At 39.8% G+C, this 17,686-nt stretch overlaps 1 protein-coding gene across 1 annotated transcript in view; it reads left to right on the forward strand.

Moving 5' to 3' along the window:
* Positions 1-16,660, forward strand: part of PPP2CA (protein phosphatase 2, catalytic subunit, alpha isozyme) — a 27,389-nt gene extending 10,729 nt beyond the window's left edge. Inside the window, exons 2-7 of the mRNA XM_011969229.1 lie at positions 6,947-7,156; positions 11,091-11,264; positions 12,023-12,112; positions 12,601-12,762; positions 13,884-14,002; positions 15,542-16,660. Coding sequence (XP_011824619.1) covers positions 6,947-7,156; positions 11,091-11,264; positions 12,023-12,112; positions 12,601-12,762; positions 13,884-14,002; positions 15,542-15,614 — 828 coding nt within the window. The 3' untranslated portion in view covers positions 15,615-16,660. The remainder of the gene's footprint in view (positions 1-6,946; positions 7,157-11,090; positions 11,265-12,022; positions 12,113-12,600; positions 12,763-13,883; positions 14,003-15,541) is intronic.
* Positions 16,661-17,686: the final 1,026 nt, after the last annotated feature.

Consider the following 17,686-nt stretch of genomic DNA (forward strand, 5'->3'; position numbering starts at 1 on the left):
CCCAAAGTGCTGGGATTACAGGCGTGAGCCACCGCGCCCGGCCAGGCTTTGGCTTTTAAGCGAATGTTGTGGCTGATTTGATCTATCCAAACCACTAAAACTTTGTCTATATCAGCAATGAGACTGTTTGGCTTACTATTTGTGTGTTCACTGAAGTAGCATTTCTAATTTCCTTAAAGAACTTTTCCTTTGCATTTATACCTTGGCAGTTTGGTGCAAGAAGCCTACCTTTAGGCCTGTCTTGAGTTTCCATATGCCCTCTCCTAAGTTTAATAATTTCTAACTTTTCATTTAAAGTGAGAGATATGCAAGTCTTCCTTTCACTTGAACATTTGGAGGCCATTGTAGGGTTATTAATTGGCCTAATTTCAATATTGTATCTCAGGGGATAGGGAGCCCCAAGGAGAGGAAGAGACAGAATGACCAGTCAGCAGCAGTAAGAATATATACGACATTTATTAATTTCATTATCTTATGGGCACGGTTTGTAGTGCCCCAAAACAATTAATAATAGTAACATCAAAGATCACTGATCACATATCACCATAACATACAATAGTAATGAAAAGGTTTGAAATAATTTTAGAAGTACCAAGATGTGACAGACAAGAAGTGAGCACATGATGGTGGGAAAATGGTGCTGATAGACTTGCTCCACACAGGGTTGCCACAAAGCTTTGATTTATTAAAAAATGCAACATATGCAAAGTGCAGTAAAGTGAAGCACAGTAAAATGGGGCATGCCTGTAGTTATTGTGTGCTCTTAAGGAAATTACTGTTACTATTTTTGAGACGGAGTCTTGGAGTCTTGCTCTGTCACCCAGGCTTGAGTACAGTGGCATGGTCTCTGCTCACTGCAACCTCGCCTCCCAGGTTCAAGTGATGATTCTCCTACCTCAGCCTCCTGAGTAGCTGGGATTACAGGTGCCCGCCACCACGCCTGGCTAAGTTTTTTGTATTTTTAGTACAGATGGGGTTTCACCATGTTGGCCAGGCTGGTTTCGAAACTCCTGACCTCAAGTGATTCATCCACCTTGGCCTCCCAAAGTGCTAGGATTACAGACGTGAGCCACTGTGCTCAGCCAAAAATGATAAGTGGTTAGTGAATCTGTTTTTGGTTCATGTACTTTTAAAAATTGTCTTCCGCTGGGCGCAGTGGCTATAATCCCAGCCTTTGGGAGGCCAGGGTGGGTGGGTCACCTCAGGTCCAGAGTTCAAGACCAGCCTGGGCAAGATGGTGAAATCCTGTCTCTACTAAAAAAAAAAAAAAAAAATTAGCTGGACGTGGTGGCATGCACCTGTAATCCCAGCTACTCAGGAAGCTGAGGCAGGAGAACCTAGGAGACGGAGGTTCCAGTGAACCCAGATTGCGTCATTGCACTCCAGCCCAGGCAACAAGAGCGAAACTCTGTCTCAAAAACAAAAACAAAATCGTTCTCTTCCGTGAAAAACAGCATGGATGATTTATGAAGTCTAGTTTAAGCCTGCTTTGTTTGTAATTTCATGTTACTACAGTGGTTATGATGGCCTGTATTCAAGAATGTTGAGTCTGTGGGTCATTTATCTTATGGCTGATTAATAGTGGATTGGAAATAAGGTTGTGGGATTTCTGAATCCAAACCAGAATGCCGAGAGGATACTGGTAATAAGATAGTGTCCTCAGTAGTGCATGCCTGCAGTCCCAGCTACTCCAGAGACAGGTGGGAGGATTACTTGAGCTTGGGTGGGAGATCAAGGCTGCAGTGAGCCATGATAGTGCTTTTGAGACCTTGTCTCAAAAAAAAAAAGGTTTTATAAAGTATCCTTAAAGATTGCTTTCCTTCAAGTGAATCTGCAAATTTTTTGGATTCTAGGACAGTGTGAGATGTTTAACTTCCCACAGTTACTTTGATAAGGTGTTATTAAGAGAATAGCCTCATTCCAGTTTTAACCTTGTTCTTGGAAGTTTATACCAAATTTTTGTTTGCTTGAAATTCATTCATTTCAGTCTATACCCTTTGACTGAATTTCAGAAGGGTTCTGATAAATGAAAACCAGTATGGTACTAATTATATTCTTTTTTTTTTTTTTGAGATGGAGTCTCGCTCTGTCACCCAGGCTATAGTACAATGGCATGATCTTGGGTCATTGGGTTCAAGTGATGCCCCTGCCCTCAGCCTCCTGAGTAGCTAGGATTACAAGTGTGTGCCACCATTCCTGGCTTTTTAGTAGAGCCGGGGTTTCACTATGTTGGTCAGGCTGGTCTCGAGCCTCTGACCTCAAGTGATCCACCTGCCTTGGCCTCCCAAAGTGCTGGGATTATAGGTGTGAGCCACTGTGCGCAGCCCTAATTACATTCTTTTAAAAACTTTATCTTAATTTTTTTCCCAGATGTTGACCATATTACCTAAGAAATTTGAGATCCTGGAAAAATGTTTTAGGGGAAGCAAAAGGTTTGGTATGTGTGATTTGCTTTTGCTTGTCCTTCAGTTCTTAATTCAGGTGACATGAGACTTTATAGAAGTCAAAATGCCACAGTAAAAAGGTTGTTATTAAAAATAAAAAACCTCAAATGTCAAAATTAAGTTACTTAAAAGTCTGGTTCTACCATTTACTTTGAGTATTAAATTAGACAGTTGAGATTGTGTAACCACCTTTGAAAATGATGGTTCCTAAAGGTCTGGAGGCTCTGGAGGTGATCCATAAAGCCACTCTTATTAGGTGCTTTCAGGATTTACAAGGCCTAAGTCCTTGTGATAGCACAGCTTATCTTTATTTTATTTTTAATTTTTTTTTTGAAATGGCTGTCTACCAGGCTGGAGTGTGGTGGTATGATCACGGCTCACTGCATCCTTGAACTCCTGGGCTCAGGCGATTCTCCCAGCTCAGCCTTCTGGGTACCTAAAACTTCAGTGGCTAATTTTTTTATTTTCTGTAGAGGGGTCTCAATATGTTGTTGCCCAGGCTGGCCTCTGAACTGCTGACCATCCTCCTGCTTTTGCCTTCCAAAGTGTTGGGATTACAGGCATGAGCTGCTGCACTTGCCAAAATGATTTTTTTTTTTTTGAGATGGAGTCTTGCTCTGTCACTCTGGCTATAGTGCAGTGAAGCCATCTTGGCTTACTGCAACCTCCGCCTCCCAGGTTCAAACGATTCTCGTGCCTCAGTTTCCCAGGTAGCTGAGATTACAGCCATGCACCACAGCACCCAGCTGTTTTGTGTTTTTAGTAGAGACAGGGTTTTACCATGTTGGCCAGGCTGGTCTGGAACTCCTGACCTCAGGTAATCCACTCGCCTCAGCCTCGCAAAGTATTGGGATTTGGGATTACAGGCATGAGCCACCGCACCCAGCCCAAAATGATCTTTTATATGAACATCTGTAGCTTTTATTGTTCTAGTGTTCTTGTGTAGTCTGTTTTATTGTAGTAGTAACTATCTGAGAGCTGGTAAGTTGAGACCAAAAAAGAAAAAAAAACAACAACAAAACAACCAAAATCATGCTTAAAACTGGTTCTTTCCAAGGTTGCATTTTTGTTAAGATCTACTTAATAGTTGATTGGGTGATTTTTTTAATTTAATTTAATTTAATTTTTATTTTTCTTTCTCTGGTCTGAGGGGTGATTGCTTCTACTGTATACCACTGTTAACGCCAGTGTTTAATTATACTTGTTCTGATCTGTGAAGTTTGGTAGGAAGGGAAGAAACAGCTTTGGTTAGCTTTTCTGGATTCACAAGTTAGAAATTTCACTTAAGAGTTAACTGTTCTTTTTATTTTAAAGGACAGTTTGGTAATGTCAACATTTAAAAATCAAACTACCTGATACACTAGTTAAATTCACTTCATAGTATCTTCTCTCAGGAAATGAGCCTGCATATGTATACAAAGGAGAAAATACTAGGATATATATTGCTGTTGTTTCACACTGCTCTGCCATTGTAATTGGTGAGGGGATACTCTGCCTCCCCTATGAGAAATTGACCAGCTGTCTCAATAAATGTTATATATTATTATGTATTGTTAGAAAAGCAGGCTGCTGAACAATATTGTTTCTAGTTTAAAAATGCAAAGGAAAACTACTGTTTCTGTAGACATACAGTATGTGTGTAAACTTTGTAAACAAAGTTTTAAAAGGATATACAGACAGTCCCCGATTTTTCGACTTAATGATGGTGTGAAAGTGATAGACATTCAGTATACCCCTCAGTTTATGATGGGACTACATCCCTACATCCAGATAAGTGTATCATAAATTGAAAGCATTGTAAGCTGAAAACACACTTTTGACTCGATTATGTTTACAATAGGATTATCTGGATGCAGCTGTGTTACAAATTGAGGAGCGTCTGTGCATCAGGATTTTATTGGTAACTGTGCCCAAAGGGGTTGGGATTGTGCAGGGTGCTCAAAGGGTACATTTCATTTTATCTGTGCCAAATTTTTTTACAAGAATGTATGACTAATTTGTATAGTTTAAAAAATAGATGTGTTTATCGTTGTGATTTGCCTAAATTGAAATAACAGCAACAAATAGCATTTAGACTTAATTTTCCTTCATGATTTGAATAGAAATTTTGAGTCACTTGTAGTAAGGAACTTCAGGCAGTCCTGAAAGTCAATTTTTTATTATTCATACAGAGGAGAGCCTTGCAGGTAAACAGATATTCACAGATGTATATTAACATTTAACTTCTGATAGATTTAAATGTGAAAATTACATCAAGGCAAGATGTACATGATATATAACCATCTGTTTTCTTATGTCATGCCCTTTTAAAACTTCTGAATAACTTTGGCAAGTTTCTTCTCAGTGTAGGACTTATTTCATTCAGTTATTTTCATTAATATATGATAGGTGCTGAAAAAACACTAGATGTGGTATTAATGCCAGACAGACTTGGTAATGGAATATGCCTAGTGAATTTGTGTTTTTTCGTGATAATTAATGGGAAGCTGGAATTACCCTGGAGAGAAAAATTTCAAAATGAAGTAGGATTTGATAATAATGGGTTGTACATATTTCTTAATAGATATCTCAGGCCGTTGTAGTGGCTAACACCTGTAATCCAGCACTTTGGGAGGCAGAGGCGGGCAAATCATTTAAGCTCAGGAGTTCGAGGCCAGCCTGGACAACATGGTGAAACCTCACCTCTACAAAAAATACAAAATAGGCATAATGGTGCACACCTGTGGTCCCAGTTATTCATGGAGACTGAGGCAGGAGGATCGTTTGAACCTGGGAGGTAGAGGTTATAGTGAGCCGAGATCACGCCACTGTACTCCAGCCTGGTCTTGAACTCCTGGGCTCAAGCCGTCCACCCTCCTTAGCCTCCCAAAGTGCTGGGATTATAAGCATGAGCCACAGTATAAATTGAAAAAAGCACAGTGGAAATTTCTTCTAAACTCAGTAAAATGTTAGGTCACTTTAGGGATGTCACTGATTGATAGGCATCCTGAAATAGGCCCCCAAAAATGTTTGAAGACTTGAAAATAGTGGTTCTTAAACTTGGTTGCACACTGAGGAAAGGAAGGGTTGGGGTGTTTAAAAATTATTGATGGTTTGATTCCACTCTCCACAATTCTTACTTGATTAATTAGGGGAAGGGATGGGCGTTGGTGTTTTTGTTTTTGTTTTCAGACAGAGTCTTGATCTGTCACCTAAGCTGGAGTGCAGTGATGAGATCTTGGCTCACTGCAACCTCCACCTCCCAGGTTTAAGCAGTTCTCCTGCCTCAGCCTCCCTGGTAGCTGGTACTACAGTCATGCAGCTCCATGCCTGGCTAATTTTTTTGTATTTTTAGTGGAGACGGGGTTTCACCATGATGGCCAGGCTGGCCTCGAACTCCTGACCTCAAGTGATCCGCCCACCTCGGCCTCCTGAAGTGCTGGGATTACAGCTGTGAGCCACTGGGCCTGGCTGGGCATTGGGATTTTCGATGTGCAGCTAAGATTGCATTACCAATGCCTTGAACCCAGTCCTTGTCATCTGTGGTTGTCATGGCTCGTTAGCAGCAATTCTCTGGTACTTTGTTTTGGTATCTTATGTAAAGAGGTCTCTCCCAGTTACCCTTTCCCTTTCCTTTGTGACACTTAACACAGTGTACTTTTGGCTTGGTTACTTGTTTGTGGTCCTTCTTCCCTCTACGGTAGTGGGAATGAGCCATCTTGTTCACCACTGTATGTCCAGTTGCTAGCACGGGACTTGGTACATAGTAGTCACTCAGATGGCTGAGCAAATGATTTTCTCATAGGCATGGGCCACGGTGCCTGGCCAAAAACATGTTTTTAAAAAGTCAAACAGGGCTGAGGTGAGGTAGATTATGCATGTAATCCCAAGCCTTGGGAGGATGAGGCTGGAGGATCACTTGAACCCAGGAGTTCGAGAACACCTGTGCAACGTGGTGAGACCCCATCTCTACAGAGAAGTTTGTGAAAATTAGCCAGCCATGGTGGCGTGTCCCTGTGGTCCCCGCTACTGAGGTGGGAGGTGGGAACATTCCCTGAGCCAAGAAGATCCAGGGTATAGTGAGCTGTGATCATACCACTGCACTCCAGCCTGGGTGACAAAATGAGACCCTGTCTCAAAAAAAAAAAAAAAAAAAATTGAATCTTTGAGTGCTGTATTGTAGTTAGAACTCTAAAGGTAAGGAAGTAGGTACCTGAATGTCCTGTTCCATTTTCATTGATTTTATGTGGCTGCTAACAGTATTTAATTAGATGGCAATTTGATAGGTTTTTTAAAAACTCCTGGTATTGATGATAGGAATGCACATTTTTTTCCTAGGTAACAGGGTGAGATACCTAATGGATTATAATCATATCTCGCTTATTTTAATGGGATCATAAATGCCTGCAATTTTATCTTAGACTGAGTCTGCCCCTTAAGTTACATTAAGTGTAAGTAAACAAATCTTTGTTAATATTGTTTAATGCCAAATGTATTGCCTTATTTTTGTCTCCCATCTGTAGGCTAAAGAAATCCTGACAAAAGAATCCAACGTGCAAGAGGTTCGATGTCCAGTCACTGTCTGTGGAGATGTGCATGGGCAATTTCATGATCTCATGGAACTGTTTAGAATTGGTGGCAAATCACCAGATACAAATTACTTGTTTATGGGAGATTATGTTGACAGAGGATATTATTCAGTTGAAACAGTTACACTGCTTGTAGCTCTTAAGGTAATTTCAGTTTTATGTTGGGGGTTGTTGAAATGGGTAAGACGGTCCTCTTGAATATTTTTTTCCCAGTTATTTTCTCTATCTGAATGTTAAATAAAACAAAATTCCACATTTGGGAATGCATATGTTCAGGTTTCAGACTTACAAATCATAGGCGTCTGCATTCTGAGTAAGGGGATGGTACAGAATCAAAACAAAAGGAAAAAAATGAATGCGTCAGTCAAATTGTTTGAAAAAATAGGCTGGGTGTGATGGCTCACGCCTGTAATCCCAGCACTTTGGGACACTGAGGCAGGCAGATCACCTGAGGTCAGGAGTGCGAGACCAGCCTGGAGAACATAGTGAAGCCCCATCTCTACTAAAAGTACAGAAAACTAGCCGGGGGTGGTGGCGGGTGCCTGTAATCCCAGCTACTCTGGAGGCTGAGGCAGGAGAATTGCTTGAACCCAGGAGGCGGAGGTTGCAGTGAGCTGAGATTGTGCCACTGCACGCCAGCTTGGACAACAGAGCGAGACTGTGTCTCAAAAAGAAAAAAAAAGAAAGGAAAAATGTTAAAGGGCTGGTCAAATAGATACTTTAGTTCAGTAAATTGCGGTATGGAGAGATAATATAATCAGGTTTGTGTTTTTAGATACTTTTGAAGTATTATAAATGTATAAACATACCAAATGTCAAAATGTTTACATCAGCTGGTCACGGTGACTCGTGGCTGTAATCCCAGCACTTTGGGAGGACAGGACAAGGTGGGCATATTGCTTGAGTCCAAGAGTTTGAGACCAGCCTGGGTGACATAGTGAGACCTTGTCTACAAAAAAATAGTAATAATAATTAACCAAGTGTGGTGGCACAGGCCTGTAGTCCCAGCTACTCAGGAGGCTGAGGTGGGGAGAGTTACTTGAGCCCAGGAGGTCGTGGCTGCAATGAGACTTGATCTTGCCACCCCACACTGTAGCTTGGGTGACGGTGAGACCCTGTCTCAAAAAAAAAAAAAACTAAGGAAGAATTTTGTTCAAGTAAAAAAGATTTTTTCTGAGGAAGAAATTCAATAAAACATTTGCTGTAAATATTTAACAGTGAATATGTACATTATAGTTTATCTCAGTTGAATAGTTTCCAGCCATTAACCATGACAGTAATAATCTAGAATAGGCTGGGTGCAGTGGTTGGCGCCTGTTATCTCAACACTTTGGGAGGCTGGGGAAGGCGGAGAGGATCACTTAAGTCCAGGAGTTCAAGAATAGCCTGGTCAACATAGACCCCATCTCTACAAAAAGTTAAAAAAAAAAAAAAAGCCAGGTACAGTGGTGTACGCTTGTAGTCTCAGCTACTCGGGAAGCTGAGGTGGGAGGATCACTCGAACCTGGGAGGTCAAGGCTACAGTGAGCCATGGTGCACTGCTGCACTCCAGCCGTGTGACAGAGCAAGACCCCTGTGTCTTCAAAAAACAAAACTCTAGAACAATAGAAATGATAACTGAAAAAAGCAAGTTCCAAAATTACATGCATTACATGCCAGTTGTAGCTTTGCAAAATGTACCGATGATGATCTGAACATGAAGCAAAACATGGTAAATAGCTGTTAGGGTGGCAGGCTTCCGCCTTTCCCTTTAAATAAATTGTTTGACTTTATCTTTACCTAAAAATCTTGGGGAGATTTTAAAAAAAAATTTTCCTAGGCAACAGACTGATTTTTATTAAATAATATTCAAAATGATAAAATGACTGTCACAGACTTTCCTAATATTAGAGAAGCAGTGAGATGTGGTTTTAGCTTGAGCTGAATTTTCGTGATTAATATCTGAATTGTGTAAAATGCTACAAAATATTTTTGGAGGTTGTTATTTTCTGCAGCTGTAAAATGAAGGAGTTGGACTAGATGGTGGAAGGTTTCTGCGGTGACTCCAAATACTATGAAAAGAGCTAACCTGTGCTAAAAATAAAAACCCAGGATGAATCCAGTGCTCAAAGAGGAATGAGTGTGCTACCTTCAAGAGTTTATGCAAGCAGCCTGGGCAACCTAGTGAGACACCATCTCTTCAGAAAACAGTTTTAGCCAGACATGTTGCCATGTGCTGTAGTCCTAGCCACTCTGGAGGCTGAGGTGGGAGGATTGCTTGAGCCTAGGAATTTGAGGCTGCGGTGAGCTACACCAGTGCAGTTGAACCTGGGTGACAGAGTGAGACCCTATCTGGGGGGGAAAAATTACTCATGGAGGTGTAATGGGCTGAATTGTAGCCCCCAAAATTCATTTGTCTAAGTCCTAACCCACAGCACCTCAGAATGTGACTGTATTTGGACAGGTAATTAAGGTAAAGTGGTGGGGTCACATGGTTGGACCCTAATCCAGTGTAAGTGGTATCCTTATTAGAGATTAGGACACAAATGGGGAGAAGATAAGACAGGTGGAGAAGATGAGCATCCATAAATCAAGGAGAGAGGCCTTCAGAAGAAACCAGCTCTGCTGACACCGTGATCTTGGACTTCTGCCTCTGAAACTGTGAGGAAGTAAATTTCTGTTGTTTAAGCTGCCTGTTCTTTGATGCTTTGTTGCGGCAGCCTTAGCAAAAGAATACTGGGAGAGAGGATGTTTCTTTCAGTAAATGGTGCTGAAGCAAATGGATCAGAATGTATCGTAGATCTAAATGTAAGAGCTAAAGCTACAAAACTTCTAGAATAAAAAACCAGAAAATCTTTGTCAGGTTAAGTAAAGATTCTTAGATATAACAAAAGCACAATCCATAAAAAATTGAAAAATTGGACTTTATCAAAATTAAGATTCTGTTTCTTCAAAAGATGACACCAGAAAAGAAGTACTTGTATTCAGATATTAGAAAACAAAAGCAAACAACAACAAAAAAACTTTTATAGCTCAATAACGAGACAGATAATTGTTAAATGGAGAAAATATTTGAATAGATACTTTACCCAAGAAGATGATACATGAGTGGTCAATGAGCACATGAAAAGCTGCTTGATATCAGTTGTAATCAGGGAAATGCAAATTAAAGTAGCTGAGATACTACTTCACACCTATTAGAATGGTTGTAATCAGTAAGGTTGATAATACCAAGTGTTGGTTAATACCAGAGATTTAAACTCTTCATGCATTACTGGTGGGGATATAACATGGTCTAGCTACTTTGAAAAACAACTTGACGGTTTCTCAAAAAGTTAAACATTACCACATGATCCAACAATTACATTCCTAGGAATCTTCCCAAGAGAAATGAAAGCATATGTCCACAGAAAAACTTCCACGCATATGATTATGGCAACATTATTCATAGTAGCCAAAAACCTCAATAACATAATTACCAGTTCATCTTACCTGTGAATAGAGAAACAAAAAATGGTATAGGCATACAGTGAAGGACTGTGCAACTGTGAAAAGGAACAAACCACTGATCTATGCCATTACATGGGTGAGCCTCAGAAATATTCTAGGTGATATTAACCAAAAGACTACATTTTGTATTCCATTTATATGACATTTCTAGAAAAGACAAACTTAAGACAGAAAGTAAATCAGTGGTTGCCAGGAGCTAGAGTGGGAGTGGAGAGTGACTGCATTAGGGATCTTTTTGGGATAATGGAAAGGTTCTAAAACTGGATTGTGGTGATTATTGCATAACTATAAATTTGTGAAAAATTATTGAACTGTAAAGTAGTTTATGTGGTTTTGTATGCCATTGATTATGTTTGGTATAAAGTTGGTGGTAGAGGGAGTTTGATTTTAGTTGAGATGATGTGGGCAAACATCCCATGGGCATTTAAACACTGTGTAGAGCTGTGGTTTTGGTTCACTATGATATGAGGATGTGTGCTGTTTTTTCAACAAAATTGTGACTCTGCATTTTTTTCTATAGAAAGTTTCTTGAATTTTCATTGGTTTTTGAAAGAGCTAGTTGTTTATGTTTTGCATTTTGTTGTTTTAGGTTCGTTACCGTGAACGCATCACCATTCTTCGAGGGAATCATGAGAGCAGACAGATCACACAAGTTTATGGTTTCTATGATGAGTGTTTAAGAAAATATGGAAATGCAAATGTATGGAAATATTTTACAGATCTTTTTGACTATCTTCCTCTCACTGCCTTGGTGGATGGGCAGGTATGTGGATCTAAAACTCATTGCTGATTATTTCAGAGAATCAACTTCCTTTAATGTTCAGGTGCTCCTGACTCTTTCCACTGTTATACCCCTTTAGGGATATTTTTTAGTAGATATTGATAGCATTTATTCAAATTTTAAAAAATTAATTTGACAAATGTGTCCAGCTTTTTAAAGTGCATTATTCTTTATATCAGGCACTGAGCTATATGATGGGATCACAGGGGTGGATGATGTAGCCCATTTATTCTCTCAGACTGTTTTTGGACAAGTCTGGGAGATGTAAGGAACTAATTACTGTGCACACAAAAGAACTTATAATAAAATTTTATGAGCGTGGAGATACTAGTCTCTGGCAGGGGGCAGGAATGATATCCAAAAAGTTTTCTCAAAGGAGCTGTTTGAGGTGGAGTCTGGGTGTGACAGTGATGTTCTATTAGGAAGAATGGGAGTGTACTCAATAGTTTAGAGTGGGCTGGAGCAAAGCTGAATCCTGCAAAGTCAGGCCTCATTCAGGCAGAGCACAGAAACACCAGAGGGGCCAAGTGATGGGGGCGTCCAGTTCATTTTTAAAAAATTTTTATAGAGACACAGGGTGTTGCTGTGTTGCTCAGGCTGGTCTCAAACTCCTGGCCTCAAACAGTCCTCCTGCCTCAGCTTCCCCAAGTGCTGGGGTTACAGGCATGAGCCACTGTGCCCAGCCAAGAATGTTTACAAATTTTTTAGGTGAGGTTAACCTTTTAAACCACTCTTTTCAGATCTTCTGTCTACATGGTGGTCTCTCGCCATCTATAGATACACTGGATCATATCAGAGCACTTGATCGCCTACAAGAAGTTCCCCATGAGGTATGACTTTTATTTGATAAAATCTTTCCAGAAAACTTATTAAAGAGTGGAGAGGTTTAATTATAAGTTCATTAGATGTATTCTCTCTCATAATTCTCAAAAACAACTTGAGGTGTGAACACTCTTGTCTGCCCTATTGTTCAGAAGAAGCTGACATTAAGAAACCTGCCAAGATCACAACAGCTGTAGAGCTGGGCTTATTAGGACCTAGGTTGTCTGTCTTAGACTCTGAAATTTGCATAATATAGGCAGATTAATTAAAGCATGTTGCTGCTGGGTCCCATGGATGTCAGCTGTGTCTCATAAAGTCTACTGGAAAATACATCTTACTTGATGCAGATGTTTGACTTCAACTGCACAATCTACTAGCGTTGTCCACAAACATCACTCAAAGAGGGTGACTTAGGGTGCTGCTTCTGATGAATTACTCAAATAATGTGTTAACCATGTTTGTAAAAGGCATTTTATAACTTGAAGTTATTTTTTAGGGTCCAATGTGTGACTTGCTGTGGTCAGATCCAGATGACCGTGGTGGTTGGGGAATATCTCCTCGAGGAGCTGGTTACACCTTTGGGCAAGATATTTCAGAGACATTTAATCATGCCAATGGCCTCACGTTGGTGTCGAGAGCTCACCAGCTAGTGATGGAGGTATGCTTCTATTCTTTGAAATATGACTTGTTTTTTAGTAAACTTAAGGAAAGAAGATATTAGGGAGTTTTAAATTAATGACATTTGTGAGAAATTCCATCTATTCCTTCTGATGAGTTTACCATTATAGCCTGAGCCTTTTCAGTAGATGCACACTACTAGACTTAAAAGCTCAAGTTGTTGATTACAATGAATCCATTAACATGTTTCCAGAGAAATCTGAATGACTAGGAAGTACTTGGGATTTAAGAGTGGGAAAGTAAGATGTAGGGAGTTGGGGTGTGTATATAATATTTTATGATCCCAATGTCATTTCATATATTTAACATGTATGTATGTAGGAGAGACTGGAAAGAAATACACCAAAATGTTCTAAGTGGTCCTTTGGATGGTAGGATTACAGGTAATTTGAAAGAAGAGAAGGGAAAGAGGCAAAGGTTCTTGACATGCACACTGATTAGCATGTTTTTAAAATAAGGTGCTAATTAGATTAATACTAGTACAACTCTGTGGTTATCAATGAAATCTGACTTTGCTAAAGATAAATAAATTTGTGAACAATACTAAACAAAAAGTAACAAAAGTAGCTCATGCATTCAGATGGATGGATTTTGAGGAAACAAAGCTGGAGATCCTAGAGGCGTATCACATTTGTTCCTGGGCAGTGAACGACTTACAGGCCTTTACCTGTAACTGACGAAATTGGTAAGGTTCTGATCTCCAGGATTAGGTATCTACTTCTCTAGGGAATGGCCACTTAAATACTCATTCTTAAATCATGTTTTAAGACCACTGCAATAGAAGAGGCTAATGAGACACCATCATTTACAGCAAGGCAGATAGCATTCTTCGGTGGTCGCCACTGTTTGTTAAAGGCTTTTTTTTTTCTTTTTAGTACTAAAAGCAAATTTTGTAATTAGGGGGAAAACAAATACGTATGTATCTTACAGGTTGTATGAAGTACAGCAAATTATTAAGTCAACCAGAAAAAAAGTATTAACATTTCTTAAGCCCCTTTGGCAGGGGTGGGAATGAGTAGAGATTTTTTTCTCTCTTGAGTGAAGTAGCATTTAGTTGAATTGAGGGAGTAAAGTAAGATTTTTGCCTCCTTTTCCTTGTAGGGATATAACTGGTGCCATGACCGAAATGTAGTAACGATTTTCAGTGCTCCAAACTATTGTTATCGTTGTGGTAACCAAGCTGCAATCATGGAACTTGACGATACTCTAAAATACTCTTTGTAAGTATTTCTACTTGAACATTTTATTGCATTACTGAATATGTAGGTTTTTGGTTTGTTTATTTATTTTGAGAGAGAGGGTGTCACTATATTGCCCAGTCTTACCTCAAACTCCTAGGCTGAAGTGATCCTTTCACCTTGGCCTCCCAGAGTGTTGGCGTTACAAGTATAAGATACAGTGCCGGCCAGGCACGGTGGCTCAGGCCTGGAATCCCAGCACTTTGGGAGGCCGAGGCGGGCAGATCATGAGGTCAGGAGATCGAGACCATCCTGGCTAACATGGTGAAACCCTGTCTCTGCTAAAAATACAAAAAATTAGCCAGGCGTGGTGGCGGGTGCCTGTAGTCCCAGCTACTCAGGAGGCTGAGGCGGGAGAATGGTGTGAACTTGCAGTGAGCCGAGATCGCACAACTGCACTCCAGCCCGGGCGACAGAGTGAGAGTCTGTCTCAAAAAAAAAAGATACAGTGCCCAGCCTGAATACATAGTTAAATATGAGGTTTAAGAGTTTAAGGGGGCCAGGCACGGTGGCTCATGCCTGTAATCCCAGCACTTTGGGAGGCTCAGGTGGGTGGATCACCTGAGATCAGGAATTCGAGATAAGCCTGACCAACATGGTGAAACCCCGTCTCTACTAAAAATACAAAAATTAGCCCAACGTGGTGGCGCATGCCTGTAATCCTAGCTACTTGGGAGGCTGAGGCAGGAGAATCTCTTGAACCTGGGAGGCAGAGGTTGCAGTGAGCCAAGATACCGCAACTGTACTCCAGCCTGGGCAACAGAGCGAGACTTCATCTCAAAAAAGAGTTTATTAAGGAATTATACTATGTTAGATTCCAACTTTTATTTTTAAGTTTTTGAATGGACCTACATTGAAACACACCCACAGGAACTTATTATATATAGATCCTAGTATAAATTACTAGGTTTTTCACTTTTAAAACCATGTTTTGTGTTTTTTTGTTGTTTGTTTTTTCTCTTTTTTTTTTTTTCCCCCGAGACGGCGTCTTGCTCTGTCCTCCAGGCTGGAGTGCAATGGCGCGATCTCAGCTCACTGCAAGCTCCGCCTCCCGAGTTCACGCCATTCTCCTGCCTCAGCTTCCCGAGTGGCTGGGACTACAGGCGCCCGCCACTGTGCCCGGCTAATTTTTTTGTATTTTTTTAGTAGAGATGGGGTTTCACCGTGTTAGCCAGGATGGTCTCGATCTCCTGACCTCATTATCCTCCCGCCTCGTCTTCCCAAAGTGCTGGGATTATAGGCGTGAGCCACCACGCCCCACCAACCATGTTTTGTTTTGTTTGGAATTTCAGTCAAGGTAAAAACCATATTTTTATAAAAGCATAGTCTCTGTGGCTGAATTTGCCTTGACTCTTTCAAGGGGAGTATGGTTAACAGACCATTATCATTAGGGTTCTGTTACATTAAGACAAGCTGAAATTGGATAGGAAGTGTAAAGTTTGGAAGACTCATGTTCTTGATTTTGATTGTCAGTACATGGAGGTCTTGGAACATAAACCATGAATCTGTCTTGTTTTTCAGCTTGCAGTTTGACCCAGCACCTCGTAGAGGCGAGCCCCATGTTACTCGTCGCACCCCAGACTACTTCCTGTAATGAAATTTTAAACTTGTACAGTATTGCCATGAACCATATATCGACCTAATGGAAATGGGAAGAGCAACAGTAACTCCAAAGTGTCAGAAAATAGTTAACATTCAAAAAACTTGTTTTCACATGGACCAAAAGATGTGCCATATAAAAATACAAAGCCTCTTGTCATCAACAGCCGTGACCACTTTAGAATGAACCAGTTCATTGCATGCTGAAGCGACATTGTTGGTCAAGAAACCAGTTTCTGGCATAGCGCTATTTGTAGTTACTTTTGCTTTCTCTGAGAGACTGCAGATAATAAGATGTAAACATTAACACCTCGTGAATACAATTTAACTTCCATTTAGCTATAGCTTTACTCAGCATGACTGTAGATAAGGATAGCAGCAAACAATCATTGGAGCTTAATGAACATTTTTAAAAATAAGTACCAAGGCCTCCCTTCTACTTGTGAGTTTTGAAATCGTTCTTTTTATTTTCAGGGATACCGTTTAATTTAATTATATGATTTGTCTGCACTCAGTTTATTCCCTACTCAAATCTCAGCCCCATGTTGTTCTTTGTTATTGTCAGAACCTGGTGAGTTGTTTTGAACAGAACTGTTTTTTCCCCCTTCCTGTAAGACGATGTGACTGCACAAGAGCACTGCAGTGTTTTTCATAATAAACTTGTGAACTAAGAACTGAGAAGGTCAAATTTTAATTGTATCAATGGGCAAGACTGGTGCTGTTTATTAAAAAAGTTAAATCAATTGAGTAAATTTTAGAATTTGTAGACTTGTAGGTAAAATAAAAATCAAGGGCACTACATAACCTCTGGTAACTCCTTGACATTCTTCAGATTAACTTCAGGATTTATTTGTATTTCACATATTACAGTTTGTCACATTGTTGGTGTGCACTTTGTGGGTTCTTCCTGCATATTAACTTGTTTGTAAGAAAGGAAATCTGTGCTGCTTCAGTAAGACTTAATTGTAAAACCATATAACTTGAGATTTAAGTCTTTGGGTTTTGTTTTAATAAAACAGCATGTTTTCAGGTAGAGCTTAACAAACTAAATGATGTGTTTACTTAGTGCAGTTTCTGGTTATGAATATTATATTGCTATGTATATTATATGGACTCTTTAAAATGATTGACAGATTGGCAAATTCTTAAATCTTTGTACATTGTTGAGTCATATGTTCTTAGAGTTAAATTTGTCTCCGATAAGAAAGTGTTAAAGCATTAGCCTGTGTCAAGTTCTTTGAGTGATACTAGTGAAACCAAATAGAAAACTATTGTTGGATCATGGTTTAGTCTTATGTACGTTCACCTGAAGACAAAAATGGTACTTAAAGTGGCAGTGTTCAACATTTGAGTTTTTCCACCCTTTTATCCTCCAAATAGGATTAGATGTTAAAAAACAGTTCTTCTGTGGGAAGTAGTATTTGATATTTTAACCTACCAGAGTAAACGGGAACACTTAATCATACTTGTGAGTGTAGTAAATAAAAGTTTTCTTGCTTTGTGCTGTGTTGAATCTGGAACCAACAGGGAAGTTATAGCATATCCCCTTTCTAAAATGCTTGAGGAACACATACATACCGAATGTCTTTTCTGATCTAATTGATAGTATTTTTAGTGGCTTTTGGAGTTAATTTTCCAAAGCAAAAGGCCGTTAGGGTTTCTACATTTCATTCTTTTCTTTCACAAGAAATGCATTCTCTGTGTGTCTTTTTGTTGCTCTGTCACTCTATATGCCCTTTCTCTCCGACTGAACAAATAGTTTATCCATGTTTTAATACCCAAGTAATCTAGACACCAAGCAGCTTTTTTTTGGGTCCTGTGATATCAGAATTGACTAAGGAATATGTATATTGTAATTGACAATGTGGTGTTATCTTCCAGGTACAAATGTGCTAAATTTTGTGGTTAGCGGAATGGGACTTGTGACAAGAATAGCTTGGTTTTAGAATAACTAGGGTTTAAAAGAATTAATTAGAGACTGACTGGGCTTTGACCATCTAAACTAGAAAGTGTTAGTACCCTAACTTCTTTTGAAAATGGCTATGGTAAGGAAAATGTGTTAGTAAG

Source organism: Mandrillus leucophaeus, unplaced genomic scaffold (assembly GCF_000951045.1).
Source record: "Mandrillus leucophaeus isolate KB7577 unplaced genomic scaffold, Mleu.le_1.0 Scaffold88, whole genome shotgun sequence".
Lineage (NCBI taxonomy): Eukaryota > Metazoa > Chordata > Mammalia > Primates > Cercopithecidae > Mandrillus > Mandrillus leucophaeus.